Below are 16,218 nucleotides of genomic sequence, written 5' to 3' on the forward strand. Positions count from 1 at the left end.
TTTACCAGCATGGAGCTCTGATGTGTTTATTTAATTTCTTGTGGTGGATGTCACGTGGTTTTGGTTTGCACAGAAGGATTAATAAGAAGAAATCTTGGAGAATCTAATATTTTATTTATATATATATATATATATATATATATATATATATATATATATATATATATATATATATATATATATATATATACTGATTTATTTATGATTATTGATTTATATAGTCACTTGGTAACTTTTCATATATGCATGATTTGTGCGTTTTGATTATTTTCTAATAGTTGCACTTAATGTATTTTATTTATTTCCTTTTTTGCACCAATATTGATGCGTACCTCAATTGGTTTGTATCAATAGGTATACAATTGGTGAGGAGCGCTATTCTAATTGATCTATTATCTTACAATCACCTTGGTTTCAAGGACTAGATAGCTGCTCTTCTTTATATTTTTATATTTTTCAGGGGTTTTTTTTGGAGTTTCTCCTTCCTTGTTTTTTGCTTATACATCCAGTGGTGCCGTCCATATTTCAGCAATACATTAATATGAATAACAAGAAATGGAATATATTTGAGGTCAGGAACTCCTCTGAGATTACAATACAGACCTTTTTATAACAAAACACAATGCCCTCTGTAACTGCTAGTATCAATAAAACATCATATATGTTAAGCCAGGAATTTTTTTTTAGTTGGAAACTGTTACATAAAAATATATTTAAAATAACAAAATTCAGTACAAATAACTGAAATTTTTATTTTTTGAAGGTCAGGGAGTGATATTGGAACGCTCTCCCTTCAGTGATTATGTTTTCCTTGAAGCCATGTTAAAGAATCAATACATTCGCCCACAGTGTAAGTAAAATATGTCACTACATCAAAAATGCATAATTTGTTCACACATTTTTTTTTTGTGGTTCCTTTTTGTATAGATTAACTTTCTCTTAGATTAAAGTGGAACTTCACTCTTTCAATCAACATGGACTATTTAAAATCCTTCTGCTACTATTATTAGTAAAAAGATAGGAAAGTATATCATATTTACTGTTTTTAAACCTTTTTTTGCACTTCTCCAGTTACTTCATGATTTCAATGCCTAAGCAAATTATGTCATTCATCCCAGAAGTCTTTAGGAGGGGAGGGAGAATTCTCAGCTCATCCCAATTCTGAGCTAAGGGCAGATGGATTCCCGGAAGTAAATGCTACTTTATCTGCTCTTACTCAAGATGGCCATTAAAAATAATTTATATAGCATTTTTGGTTTGTGGTGCTCGGATGCAGAGCAGTTCCACTTTAACATGACAATTATGTTACTTACCAAGTGGTTCCAGCTGTTAGGATGGTTGTTTCTGAGAATATTTAAAAAGAAAATCATATTGTTTGCAGTGGTTTTGCACAGAGCAGCCTTAATTCTCTTCTTCTAGGGTCCCCTGCCGGCACTGCTGGTTATTCCTCTCCACTGAGTGTCCACCATAGGAAGCTGCTTACTATGGTGGCCACTCGTGCAGGTTTGCTCCCAAGCTAGGCTGTTTGCGTCTATTCAGACACACAGCTTGGCTCAGCCTCATCCCTGCTCTCTCCTCATAGGTTTTAGCTGACAGCTAGCGCCAATGGCTCCCGCTGCTCTCAGCCAAGCCTGTGAGAGCCAGGAGAGGAGATGCTGCACATGTGCACAGCACTGGACTGAGGTCCAGCTCAGATGAGTTTTTAGGTGGGGCTGTGTGGGAAACTGCATGTTAAAGTTTTTTCTTTTTACCTTAATTCAGAGAATGCAAGTGGTTGTAAAGGTTCAAGGTTTTTTACCTTCATGCATTCTATGCATTGCGATCCATCGATCTGCACAACAGCCCCTGCTGTTGCAGGTCTCTGCCTCTTCATTGGCTGAGACAGCTGTCAATCACAGCCAGTCAGCCAATGAGGAGAGGGTGTGGGGCCAAGCAGCCACAGCCCCATCTGTGAATAGACACATGGAGCAGAGGCTTGGGAACACGCCTGCTCGGGTGCCCCCATAGCAAGCTGCTTGCTATGGGGGTACTTGACAGAAAGGGGGAGCCAGGAGCGCCGACGGGGGACCTGAGAAAAGGAGAATCCAGGCTTCACTATGCAAAACCACTGCACACAGCAGGTAAGTACATCCACTTTAAAGCTGAAGTCTAGATATGATATTTATTACATAGTTACATTGGTCTAGCTTGGACAGGGGGTTGTTCACTTGGTACTGCCAACGTTCAAAAACTGTTTTTTTGTTTTGTTTTCTTGGGGGGGGGTTTATTATGAATACAAGGTTTTCACTGATCGGATGAGGTAGAGAAGGCAGGGTGGCAAAGTCACAATCTCCTCATTCTCCAATCAGAGAACGGCTGGTATTCACTGAAAAATACAAGGCATTCTGTGAATGGCAGCAGTGTCAAGCAAGCATCCACTGCCACCCCTAACCCCTGGTCACTGTGTAGAAGGGAAGCCGTTTGGAATATGACTTAGGTGATCATTTTAAGTAGTGGGTGACTACTACAGTGATTGTCACCTTCCACAGTCCCTTAGGTATGAGATAAGCATGCTTTCATTGGTGTACCACCTACACCAGATTTTATATTCTCCAGTTTCAGTAAATCAACCCCATTTTGTTTCTCTTGACTGCTAGCTGTATTCTTAAACTTAATTCAACAGGGACATCTTAATTTATCAAGAGCGGTTTAGTTTTATATGTATAAATGTCACCAATTTTGATATTCTTAGTCACTTACTGTTATTTACTGACCTTTCAGTTTGATTAGTGCATTTTACTATATCTATCTATCTTGCCTTTCCTGTCTTAGGTGTGACTCATTATAACGAGATAAAGGATGCAAGCATCGATGAATTCCTGCCTCCACATGTAGCTATATATGTGGATGTCCCAGCTGCTGATGTGTACAAGAATATTCAAGAAAGAGGAGATGTACGTTTTTTTTCATCTGAATTATTAGATTGATATTTCATTCCATGCAAACTATATGTGCACTGTCTGATTCTTGTGTTTGTCTTTCTGCTGCTACATCACACTATTTTGTTTTCAGGCTTTTGAAAAAAAAGTTGCTCTACCATACCTTCAGAGTATTGAACATGCATACAAAACATCTTTCCTCCCCAAGATTAGGTGAGAATGATATCAGATTATATCAGATATTATTTTATTGCTGTTTGTTGTTTTCTAAACTTCACAATTAAAAATTGGAGATCATGAAGTAGACTGAAAACTACACTGCTCAAAAAAATTAAAGGAACATTTTGAAAACACATCAGACCTCAATGGGGAAAAATATCATGCTGGATATCTATACTGATATGGACTGTGTAATGTGTTAGGAATGTAAGGATGCCCCATCGTTTCATGGAAATGAAAATTATCAACCTACAGAGGACTGAAGTCAAAGACACCCTTGAAAATTAAAGTGAAAAAATGATGTAGCAGGCTAGTCCATTTTGCTGAAATTTCATTGCAGCAACTCAAAATGGTACTCTATAGTTTGTGTGGCCCCCACATGCTTGTATGCATGCCTGACAATGTCGGGGCATGCTCCTAATGAGATGGTGGATGGGGGTATTTCCTCCCAGATCTGGACCAGGGCATTGCTGAGCTCCTGGACAGTCTGAGCTGCAACCTGGCGGCGTTGGCTGTACTGAAACATGATATCCCAGAGGTGTTCTATTGGATTTAGGTCAGGGGAGCGTGGGAGTCATTCAATGGTATCAATTCCTTCATCCTCCAGGAACAGGCTGCATACTCTCTCCACATGAGGCCGGGCATTGTTGTGCACCAGGAGGAACCCAGGACTCACTGCACCAGTGTAGGGTCTGACAATGGGTCCAAGGATTTCATCCCAATACCTAATGGCAGTCGGGGTGCCATTGTCTAGCCTGTAGATGTCTGTGCGTCCCTCCATGGATATGCCTCCCCAGACCATCACTGACCCACCACTAAAACGATCGCGCTGAACGATGTTACAGACAGCATAACGTTTTCCATGGCTTCTCCAGACCCTTTCACATCTGTCATATGTGCTCATGGTAAACCTGGTCTCATCTGTGAAAAGCACAGGGTGGATTTGCCAATTCTGGTTTTCAATAGCAAATGCCAATCGAGCTCTATTGTTCCGGGCAGTGAGCACAGGGCTCACTAGAGGATGTTGGGCCCTCAGGCTTCACTCATGAAGTCTGTTTCTGATTGTTTAGTCAGGGACATTCACACCAGTGTTCTGCTGGAGGTAATTTTGTAGGGCCCTTGCAGTGCTCATCCTGTTCCTCCTTGCACAAAGGAGCAGATACCAGTGCTGCTGATGGGTTAAGGACCTTCTACGGCCCTGTTCAGCTCTCCTAGAGTAAGTGCCTGTCTCCTGGAATCTCCTCCATGCTCTTGAGACTGTGCTGGGAGACACAGCAAACCTTCTGGCAACGGCACGTATCCTAGAGGAGTTGGACTGCCTGTGCAACGTCTCTAGGGTCCAGGTATCCAGGTTGTTGTCCTCTATTTCCCATTGAGGAGATTCTCTTGCTTCGTGTCTCATAGCCAAAGCAGGAAGTGGTAGGAAACTCCTCCAAAGTGAGGGAAATCCCTGGTGGTCAAAAGAACTAGTGTCCTCCTTTGGAAGATTCCCCCTAAAAAAGAAAAATAATGGCTTTCAGTGGTTACATAATTCTATATTGTCAGGGCTTTTTTTTTTTCTTTCCCCTAGTATTGGCTCTGTGCTCACCACTAACTGTTATGGCTTCTGTGTTTACAAATGACAGCACAGCTGAGCTTTCTCTGCGGTTGTCACACAAAACTCCCTTCCCCTGCACTCAGGGCCTGAACAAGGATAGAAGAGCACTTGTTTGTGGCGATGATGCCCTCCTTTAACCAGCAGCTGTGCCTGGCTTTTGTGGCTTCAGTTCAAAGGAGATCTATACTGTGTATTTTTCTGCAGCACCTGCCTTCACCTCTGAAGGGAATGAGTGCAATGTCAATACTTGAGACACTAGCACTACCTGCCCACCCATCACCTAGCAATCCCTCCAGCTATATTTGGACTCTCCCTCCTGTTCAGGTCTGTAGGCGGTTTAGGAACTGGAGTCCTGCCATAAACCATGCCACAACAGGTGAACAGAGCGTCTGGGGTGCAGTGGTGAAAGATGGGTGGGTGCACTGGTAAAAAAGGAAAGGGATGGTACACAGGTGAACATTGGTGCAAAATGGGTTGGGGCGTGCAGAGGTGAGCTTTTGTAAAAGAGGGGTACAGCGGATGTAGAGGTAAACACTGTTGAATAAAGTGGGGGATGGGTTGCAGAGGTGACCACTGTTGAAAAATGGGTACAGGGGATGCAGTGGTAAGCATTGGTGACAAAGGTGGTGGGGGGGGATGCAGAGGTCAGCACTACTGAAAGAGGAGTGCAAGGGGGGGGGGGAAACCAGAGATGAGCACTGGTGAAAGAGGAGTACAGGGGGGTGCAAAGGTGAGCATTACTGAAAATAGGGTACAGAGGTGAGCACTGGTGAAAAATGGGTACGGGGGTGCAAATGTAAGAATTGCTGAAATGGTACAGGGCACATTGCACTTTAATATTTTAGCACAAAAGAGAATTATTTTGTTGTGGATGGTGAGGTGCATACGTGAGTTGTAGATGGTGGGGTATAGAAGCGAGTTTTGGATGGTGGGTTGCAGAGGTGAGCTTTAGACGGGAGGGGAGAGTCATGCGGTGGGCTGGAGGTGCAGAAGTAAGCACTGATATATTGGGCATCAAGTGACCATGTTGACCCTGAAGTTGATGTATTGAAAGCCAGAAAAATGGGCAAGTGTAAGGATTTAAACAACTTTGACAAGGGCCAAAATGTAATGACTAGATCAGAGCATCTTCAAAACTACAGCTGTTGTGGGATGATCCCAGTCTGCAGTGGTCAGGACATAAAAAAAAAAAAAAAAAAAAAATGATTCCAGGAAGGGAAACTGGTGACAGGGTCATGGACCAGCAGGCTCATTGATGCACATGGGGAGTGAATGCCGTCCCATATTGTCCGATCCAATAGAACAGCTGCCATAGCTTAGATTGCTGAAATAGATAGAAAAGTGTCAGAACATACAGTGCATAGCAGTTTGTTGTGTATGGGGCTACATAGCCACAGTCTGGTCAAGGTGCCTGTGTTGACTCGTATCTACAGCCAAAAGAACCTACAACGGGCACATAGGCATCAGAACTGAACCATGAAGCAGTGAAAGAAGGTGGCCTGATCTGATGAGTTCAAGAATGATTTGAGGAACACAACAGTAAGATTCAGGTTTTGACTTGGCCTCCAAATCTCAATCCAAGCTAGCATTTGTGGGATGTGCTGGAAAAACAAGTCTGATCTATGGAGGCCCTACTGTGCAACTTACAGGATTTACTACGGACAGCTTGATACCCGCATACCTTCAGAGGGTTAGTGGAGTCCATATCCCATTGGGTTTTGTTTGGTGGTCATAATGCTATGGCTGAGCCGTGTATGTTTTACAGAAGTTAGGATTTTTTAGGGGGGGGAGTTTTTTTGTTTTTTTTTTCACTGGATTTGGATTTGGGGAGAATTTAGTGGAAGGTCATTTTTGGTTGTATACTAGCCAGTGAGATATGAACAGCCTGTGTATTTTGCACACAGTTTTATTTAACGATACCCCTTTAAGACCCTCCCATCCTAGGGTGCTGCATGTATGGCACGCCATATCACTACTCACCCAACTAAGGATGGGAGTTTGAGTTCCTGAACTTATTCACTGTCAAACACTGTATGCTGTAAAAGAAAAAGAAACAATTTTACAGTGGACATTAAATTCTGCATGAATTTGATGAAGAACCATTAATGTTTCCCTTGGCCTACCAGGCAGCTTCTCTCCATTTTTAATTTGCACTGGAAGCATAAAATTGAAAAGCTGATTCATGTGGGCAAAACAACGACATTTTCTTTCAGTCACATACTTGTCAAAGTTTTCTGAACTGTTGTCTAAAAGTCATTTCTCATTGCAGTGAGACAACTGAGGTTCTACAGTATCTTGGAGGTGAAGCACTGAATGTGGAACAGGTAAAAAAAAAAAAAAAGCTAGATAAGCTATAGTTGATATCTAGTTGTTGCTATAGGAAGAAACTAAACATGACAGGTACTTCTCTGTTATCCATAAAAAGTATTATATTTTCTCTTTTGTTCATTGAAGGACACAGTCATGCTTCATGATGGATGGGTTTGATGTCGCCATCTACAGGAGCAGGATGCTCGGTGCATCTTAACTAAAAACACACCCAGGAGGCGGCCCTCTGGAGGTGGCCAATTCCCCCCCCCCCCCTATCTTCAGCAAGGAGTTCAGTTATTTCCTAGTGTCTCAGGAGTTAGGTCATGCTTTCCAGCTTAGTTTTTACTATTTTTCTTTTCTGTGTTTTTCATTTTTCTTTGGAGTTTTTATTTCCAGTCAATAGATTTTGGTTCCTGTCGATGGATATTTGTTTTGTCAACTGTGGTGCTGGGTATCATAGATCCGGGTAGTGTTCCCCCCCCCCCCCCACCATCACCATCAAGCACATGTAGTCCCCAGTATAGGGGGATTGACTGCGACAACTCTGATTCACACAGTGGCCTGAAGAGGCATGACACCTCAGCAGATGTATGAGGTGTTTGGACTGGTTTCTTCCTTTGCAGCTCCATGTATTGGCTGACGACACCTGGATCAGAGGCGGTTTGCCCCCCAACCTGGATACACTCTTTTGGAGAACTAGAAGTCCCAGGTTTGCCTCCTAGTGGACCATGAGTACTATTCATGTTGAGGTTGGGTGCATTGGTTTACAACATAGATATTCCCTTGCCTGTGGTGATCTCTTTTTCATCTTCTTTCACCCACCCACTACCCCCCATTTGTTTATTATTTGGAGCACTGTTTGTTTTGGGGGCGATGTTCTTACTGAACTACTCAGGGCTGGTGCTGAATGCATTAATGTGCTTTTTTTTTCTCTCACAGCCTCACCTGGAGCTGCTTATGTTGTCGGGAATGCTGGAAAACCAGCATCCAACCCGACCAGCTGGGTTAGCAGGACTTTGGGACACTATATTTTTAGCTTGAGGTTACTACCTGATCGATCATTCCTTTCTACCTCCAAAAACTGCAAGTACCCTTGTGGTTTTTCTTACTACATGGAGCATTCCAAGCAGAGAGCAGAGGGGGCCAAGGGACTGAGCTTGTGGTATCTATTCTACGTCTGTCCCTATTTCCTCTGCATTTGCCTTGGTTAAGACCAGAGCGACACTGTTCAAGGAAGGAATTTTCTGTTTCTATTGTGTATTTTATGGGTAAAATCACTGCTCTGTGGCAAGCTTTATGTCATAGGGGGTCACAAGATTTACCCTTTAGTTTCTCCTCGTTCCTCTGTTTCTGACTTGACTCCTGTCCTGTTAAAAGTGAGGAGAAGAAGGTATTAAAAAAGAGAAGGCAGTGCTCTTTTTTCAGATCTTACATGAGAGAAAGCCACTTTGGTCATCTTCTCTCTGCAACTCAGCGATACCATATCTATGTTTGTGGACAAGGTGCATACTTGCTTAAAGTTAGAACTTCCAGAGTCTGTTCTAATTAAGGTAACCAGTATCGGATCAAAGAAAACTCCTAAACTTTCTAAGACCTTTCCTATGCACTATGTGGTTGAGGAGGCATTGTAGGGTGACTGACTGCACCCTGAATAGGTTTTATTTTTTTTAACCACTTAAACATTTTTCTCAGCAATAACCCATGTAAGAAGAGTTTTTTGTAAAAACAAAAAAAAAAACATTCTGTTGCCTCTGAGGATCCTGCTACTGCCAACCTTAACAGGTCCTTAACTGTTTTGGTTGAAGATATTTTGTTTAAGAAAGTGATGGACAAGAAACATGAGTCTTTTAAAAGCCTCTTTAGCACTGGTGGGTCCTGCCATGCAGCCTGCTGTGTTGCTTCCATAGAAATCTGTGAGACCCATGCAGTCTGGTCTGGTCTAGTCTAAGCAAGCCTTGTTGGAGGGGAAATTCAAACTTGGACCTGTTGGTATCCCAGTTAAACAAACTGCACAGGTGCTTGACCAGGTCTAGGGATTCTCAGGCTTTCAATTTCACCTGATTTATGCTTTTCCTTCACTAAATCACCCATGATTGCTATGCAGAATCGAATTGGAGAGCATTCTCTTGATTTTTGTGTCATTGAACTGGCCCTGGAGGGCTTGGTTCTCAGATATGCTCTGGCTTCTGGCGGAGTCCCTGGGCTTCTTCTGAAATGCATGGGCCTGCTGTCTCGAGGTCCAGTCTACCATCTTCTTTTCTCGATCATTTGCTTTGACGGCCTGGCTGTTGTAGCCCAGGTCCTGAGAGACAGGCATTTATTAGATTTGGTCATTTCAACTCTTCTTCACGGTGGGAAGTCGACTTCTCACAAAATATACAGGTGTATTTGGAAGATTTACTTTGCATGGTGCAGGCAGAGAAAATTGAATCTAGAAGATATACCGTGGGCAGTTCCTGGCTTTATTCCAATCAGGTCTACATCAGTATCTGGCCTCCGGTACCTTCAAAATACAAATTTAGTTCTTGGTTATACTATTCCAGTGTCCTTTGGCCTTTGTACAGAGATTCTTTCATTTTGCTGTTTCTTGATGTTTTCCAGCGATGTTGTGGAACCTCAGTCTGGTGCTGTCCGCTGTTCAAAAGCCTCTTTTCAAGTCTATCCTGGATCTTCTCTTAGCTGGACTTGCTCTTAAGGTGGTTTTCCTTGTCTCTATCACTTTCACTAGGCGAGTATTGGAGCTGGGGCATTCATTTGTAAGGAACTCTTCCTGGTGTTAGTCCTGGTGTTGGTCCAAGGATAAGGTTGTTCTGAGGCCTAAGGCTTCCTTTTTGCCTATTGTGGTTCCCTCTTTCACCCTACTATCTTTTTGTCTGGCTTCTAAACACCTGTCTTCACCTGTTTGGATGTTGTTTAGGCCGTACATGTTTACCTGTCAGCTATGGCCTCCTTTATACATACAGATTTTGTCTGTTATTGAAAGCTCTTGCAGAGGGCTTCATGTCTTTCCTTCCACCATTGCTATGTGAATTTAACAGAGTAATTGATCAAGTCTTACGGTTCTTCTAACACTCCTCGCTACAGCCTGTAGAGGAGGCAGTACCTATTATAGGGATAAACCTAAAATTCTGAAAACTGGGAATTAATTACAGAGGTTATAATAATAACCCTCAATCAACTTAACCAGAATAGGATTTTTTTTTTTTTTGTTTAAGAATTGCTTGGGTAACTTTAGAACAGGGCTGTCTTACATTATATCAATTCTGGATATTTATAATTCTTAAATTCTATGTTCTGCCATGTATCACCATACTCTGTGTCTACCTTGTAGGTTGTTGAGGACCTCGAATACGTAAAAATCACTAAAGGTCCATGGTTGGAGCAGGATGATTTCACCTACCATCATATGCGTATGCTGTAAGTACCACCTCATTTTGTTCTCGTTTCAGGGACATCCAAACTTATACAGTATAGCCAACTTAAATGTAATAATGATTGATTTGTAATGCAGTTGCAAATTGTTTTTTCTTTCTAATACAGTACAGGACATAGGCATAGTTTTAAACAACTTGATTATATGTAGCTACCTTCAGGTGATTGGACACTGGCAAGTGAGAGCTGTTGGGACACCCCCCAACTCCCAGCAATCATTCTTTTTTTTTTTTTTTTTTTTTTTTTTTTTGCAAGCGTTCTTAAGTGATGGATGTCTTTCTACTGAGTGAGATTACTGGCTTCTTTTTGAAGATTCCTACTCGAAGTACTGTACACCAGACTCACAGGCTAATTGCACAGCACATGGCCACGTTGTTTTAAAATTGTGACAGTAGGTGCAGGGACAAGATCCCCTACCTACTGTCACAGGGAATGAGGGATCGGGTGGAGAGGAGGCAGGAGCTGGAACATGTTACACGTTCTATCCTAAATAGAGATGTAACATATTCCAAAGGTAAACATATCCTGTAAGGGTCAAATCTCGGCTTTGGCTATGCCTTCTCGCTCCATGGTGAAGGCCTTTGTGCAGTGGATGCTTGCATCTCACTCCTCAACTGATATCCTGTAACACCATGGGATCTCAATCTGGCCCTGTAAGCCCTCCAAGGAGCTCCTTTTAAGCCTATTGGGGTTATTACCTTGTTTGCGATCATCTCCGCTCAGTGTGTATCGGAGCTGCACAGAACCATTTTTTATTGTTACACAAGAATAAAGTTGTTTTACTGCCCAAGGCCTTTTTTTTTTTGTCCAAGGTAGTTCCTTCATCCACCTGATCCAGGACATTGTCCTGCTGTCCACTTGTCTGGCTCCTAAAAATCCTAAGGAGGTTGGTCGTTTGTGCTGTACAAGTTGCTCTCTCAGTCATTGGCTCCTTCAGGAAGTCAGATTGCCTTTCTGTCCCTCCTGAGTGTTCTTGCTCAGACTTCCTACTTTTTGTTAAACCATTGACAGACTAAAGCCTATTTTCTGTGGGATGAGGTTCCCACCTTTCCAGGCACACTCCACTAGATCTGTCGGTGCTTCCTGGGCTTTTCAGTATAAGGAATCTGTTTTGCAGATTGCAAAGCTGCCACCTAGTACGCGGTTCTCAAGTTTACAAAGTTTTGCTAGGTGGATCTCCGTGCTTCTGCTAACACGGGCTTCAACCTGAAAGTGTTCCAAGCTGCTGTCTATGTTCGGGTCCTTGACCTTCCGTTAAGTGGGCCTGTTGGCATTTTTTTGCTGTGTTGTCCACCCCTTCTTTTTGTATTGCATTTGGATATCTCAGCCGTTTATGACTATAACTGTGTCCTGTACTCTACAAGAAAGAAAATAGGATTTTTGACTTGCCTATAAAATCCATTTGGAGTATAGTACAGGACACAGGACCATCTCCCCTGGTTGTGTATCTTCTTTAGTGCTTACTAAAAACTCAAGATTGCTGGGAGTGGGAAGGGTTATATGGTGGTCCCCACAGCTCTGGTTTGCTTGTGTTCAAACACCTGATGGTAACTGCATATAACCCAGGCCTCTAAGACACTGCCTGCGACCTGTACCGTACTCCAAAAAATGGAATTTACTGGCAAGTCAGAAATCCTGTGAAGGATAACTGTGCTTGCTATAATCTTGCAAGTTTCAAAATAGTGTTACCTGTAGTGTGTGACAGTGCAAAGAAAAGAAAAATAATCCGTACATTTCTTTGATACATGCACAAATCCCTATGTTTTGTCACTTTAAAATAAATGCTGGAATTGCATGAAAATGTTGATCCTGCCAGAAATCCAGTGAGCTTGTAACTTCCTGCTTGCTCTGCCTGTGCTTCGCTGAAATCCCAAGCAGTATTATCAGTCATGCCCAGTTCTCTTTTGTGGTGTACAGAACACCTGTTTTAATGTTATGAATAGGAGAGGGAGGAGTATTCTGTAGTTTTAATTCAGGGGTAAACAGCCAATGGCAGGTGTGATCACCAGGTAAAATTAAGGAATTAAAGCCTGAGAAAAAAACTAGTGTAGTCACTGTGTTCTTGGGGTTCAGAGGAGCTATGTGGTCCGTACCTTCTATATATTGTTTTTAAAATGTTTAAGGCCATTGTTCTTTCTCTTCTTTTAACATGAGCCACTCTTGATTGAGTGACCAAATGTCTATTAAATAAAAAGATTACATTTTAGGAAGAGTTGTTTGTGTCTACATTTCTTTGTGTGAAATACCCACTTAAAAAAAATCCCCAAACATTGTCCCATTTCCTTTTTTAGGAGGAATAACGCTATTTTCATTACAGAGGTGATCAGGAAAAGGATGCTTCTCCTTTGCCTCTGTGGACAGCCGACCTGACCTGAATGGGAGAGTCCTGGAACAATGGTGGGGGAGGGTATTTGGAGGCTCAGCAGCGTTGCAGCAGTGAATCGGGCAGCTGTAATGCTGCTATTTCTCAAATGGATACTGGGTGAATTGTAAGGGAACTCTTTATTGGCTATGCCCTACAAATAATCCAGTGGGACCTGTCTAGGCCAGTGCATTCTAAACCACATTTTACCGCAGCGATGATAAAGCATAGATATTTCCTACATTTATTTTAGAGCCTGCACACCTTTTTCAAAATGTGTTTATCCTTATGTTTCATCTGTGCTTATTATCAAAATAGAAGAAGTACATACATAATGAAGCACAGAGTAATGCCAAAGAAAACCAGACAGTCGTTGTCTAAGCAAGGTATAATGAGTGTGCCTCCCAGTATACTGAGGGAAACAAAAACATAGAACATCATAACCAAATCATATAGAGCATCATCTCCAGTGTGACTGCGTTTATCCTTTATGAAGAAAAATATTTAATATTTATTTTCATAAAAGTATATGTAAACCCTAAAATGGTCTGTTAAATATAATGCTAAAAGTGTTTTGTTATATCTGTTTGAGAACTGTAAAAATACCTTTTGCTTCTGCCATAAATACACTCTTATCAGTTGGCATTGTCCCAAGTTATCTCTGTGGACTGCAGAACACCCTATATTGTGGTGAAAAGGAAAGGGGGAGGTGTTCTGTAATCCCAACACACTTCTTATCCCAGGGTGACATTACTTGCTCCTCCATAAATACAGCACATTTAGTGTTGCCACATTTGGACAAAGTGTTACTGGCAGGATCACTAGGTGAGGGAAAAAGCCTGAAAAAAAACAAATGCATATGCCACATTTAAGGACATGTGAGCTGCAATATGTGATTTTGTTTTTTCTTTTGGCTTAGAATTGCCTTAACCACTTGCCCTCCTGATGATTTACCCCTCTTCCTGACCAGGCCATTTTTTGCGTTACTTTAACAGACAATTGCGCGGTCATGCAACACTGCACCCAAATTAAATTTACAACCTTTTTTTTCCACGAAATGATCACCTGTGTGGTTTTTATTTTTTGCGCTATAAAAAAAAAGACCAACAATGTCCAGTAAAAAATGTTAAAAAAATATAATTTCATCATAAATTTACATCAAAATGTATTCTGCTACATGTCTTTGCTAAAACAAAATATCCCAATACGTGTAAATTAATTGGTTTACGTGAAAGTCATAGCATTTACAAATGACGGTATATATACTGGAATTTTTCATTTTTTTTTACTAGTAATAGCGGCGATCAGCGACTTATAGCAGGACTGTGGCAGACATTCTGACACTGGGGGGAACTGACTTGGTGTCACTGAGATCCCCAGTGACACCAGTACAGTGATCGGTGCTAACAAAAAGCACTGACACTGTACTAATGACACTGGGCAGGAAGGGGTTAACATGAGGGGCGATCAAAGGGTTAACTGTATGTAGGGAGTGTTTTACTAGGGGGGCCGTGTCTGTATGCTTCACTGTACTCACACTGCTATGGATGCAGCCACAGCAGTGTGCCCGAGCTGCCAGGGAGGAGAACTGTTAGTAAACAAAACAGCTCTCCTCCCCGTCTGTGATCTACGGACCAGCCAGGACCCAGTGATTGACGGCTGTGCATGGCGGCGCGGATAGGTCTTGCGCACGACCCCTACCTGGAAATGCAAAATCACGTATATATTCCTGATTTTGCGCACCCCTGCCACCCTGTAGCAGTAATTCTGTTGTATTTTTGTACTATTTGAGGTTATATTTCCTTCCACCTTATTAAATATTTTCTATAAGCTACAGAGTAAAGCTTTTGTTTTTGTCTTTAACAATTATCTGTAACTCACTTTATTCTATCGCCCTTGCAGGGTGCAAGATAGAGCCAAGGTTATGAATCTGTTTGTCTTGCCCACCTTTATCCCAGAAGTCACAGTTGGAGGAATAATGGTTGACAAGTTATTCTATCAGTACCGCAGTGTAAGATGCCTTTGTATTGATACTTGTGACTTTTTATTTGTTTTTGAGATTATTATGATTTCTCAATTCTGTTTTTTTTCCTCTTTTTAGCTTCCAGGTAAAAGGTATGCAAAGGGATACAATGCAGATGTTGGCGACAAGTACATTTGGCTAAAGTGAGAAAAATATTTGAGGTCTTGTTCAGAGAATCCACTCCCAATTACTCTACCCATTTGCTTGGCAACACTGTTAATATCCTCACGGCAGTGTAGACATGGTAATAGTGCTGCCCTATGAGCCGTCATTGCCATGATGGAATATACAATATTTATAATACATGTTTTGTCACCCTGAAACATAAATAAAGACATTGTATTTAATTTTATGGTAATCGTTCTGTCTTTTCTAGATACAGTAAAATGCATGTAATGTTGAAATTACAGTGTGAAGACGCAGAACACATTTTGCTTGATACTGGCAGGAGCCAAATTGAACATTATGAAATTGGATTGTGGTTTAATCTGGCATATTTTTGCCAATGGCACAAACCTAGGTAACTGGGACCAATGCACTCACTGTGGGCAGAAACCCATTGATCCGTCTCACCTTACGTCAGTTTGAAGCGGAGCCAGCACATTGATTGCAGACCGGCAGCCAATAATTATACTTTTGCACATTGTAGTTATATACTAAATAGTGTAATAGCTGTATTGTTAAAAACCCATTTGAGTCTCTGGTTTGTCCCTTCATTTGCTTGGACATGTAATACTCATGTTTTCATTCTTTGAAAGTCATTTTATTTAACCTGATATTCCTGTGGAAAAGTGTGCTGGCCGAAAGAAGATCCTGAGGGAAGAGAGTGGACAGGTCACAGTAGAGTCTAACCTAACCATTAAATGTAGCACTTTTCGTAATTATTTTTTTCCAGGCCACTGGTATATTCTTACAAAACAATTCAGGGGTGCTTAACAGACTAACGTTGGCCCTATGCTGGGTGGAAAATAATCAGCTGAACAGTAGGAGCATCCAATCAAATATTGCATGTTGCTTTTCTGGTATTGATTGGCTGTGGCTGTCAGAGTACAATAGCCCAGCTGGGGGATTTATCCATCTGTGCTGCCGGCTGAATGAAAAAAAATCTAATAGTATGCAGCTAGCTTTATAGCTATCTTCTTTGTCAAACACATCTGCAGCTTCCGGCAGTTCTGAGACTTTTTTTCTTGCTAGATAGCAGGGAGGTGTAGGTCTTTCATTAGCTATGGCTCCCTTCAGTGAGCTGAGAAACTTTTTTTTATTGTTTTAAAAACTTTTGTAAATAAAATAGTTGTCCTCGCTCCTTAACCACTTGCCTTCCTGAGGATTTACCCCCCTCTTTTTTGTTATTCGGCGC

The 16,218-nt window shown here is 41.6% G+C and overlaps 1 protein-coding gene across 1 annotated transcript in view; it reads left to right on the forward strand.

Annotated features, from left to right (window-relative positions):
- The window catches only part of NDUFA10 (NADH:ubiquinone oxidoreductase subunit A10), a 33,867-nt gene extending 18,654 nt beyond the window's left edge, over positions 1 to 15,213 (forward strand). Inside the window, exons 4-10 of the mRNA XM_089680894.1 lie at positions 764 to 850; positions 2,812 to 2,933; positions 3,052 to 3,131; positions 7,004 to 7,058; positions 10,376 to 10,461; positions 14,741 to 14,849; positions 14,940 to 15,213. Of these exons, the coding sequence (XP_089537020.1) occupies positions 764 to 850; positions 2,812 to 2,933; positions 3,052 to 3,131; positions 7,004 to 7,058; positions 10,376 to 10,461; positions 14,741 to 14,849; positions 14,940 to 15,008 (608 nt within the window). The 3' untranslated portion in view covers positions 15,009 to 15,213. The remainder of the gene's footprint in view (positions 1 to 763; positions 851 to 2,811; positions 2,934 to 3,051; positions 3,132 to 7,003; positions 7,059 to 10,375; positions 10,462 to 14,740; positions 14,850 to 14,939) is intronic.
- Positions 15,214 to 16,218: the final 1,005 nt, after the last annotated feature.

Source organism: Staurois parvus, unplaced genomic scaffold (assembly GCF_062004578.1).
Source record: "Staurois parvus isolate SC_StPar_1 unplaced genomic scaffold, SC_StPar_1.0 ptg000251l, whole genome shotgun sequence".
Lineage (NCBI taxonomy): Eukaryota > Metazoa > Chordata > Amphibia > Anura > Ranidae > Staurois > Staurois parvus.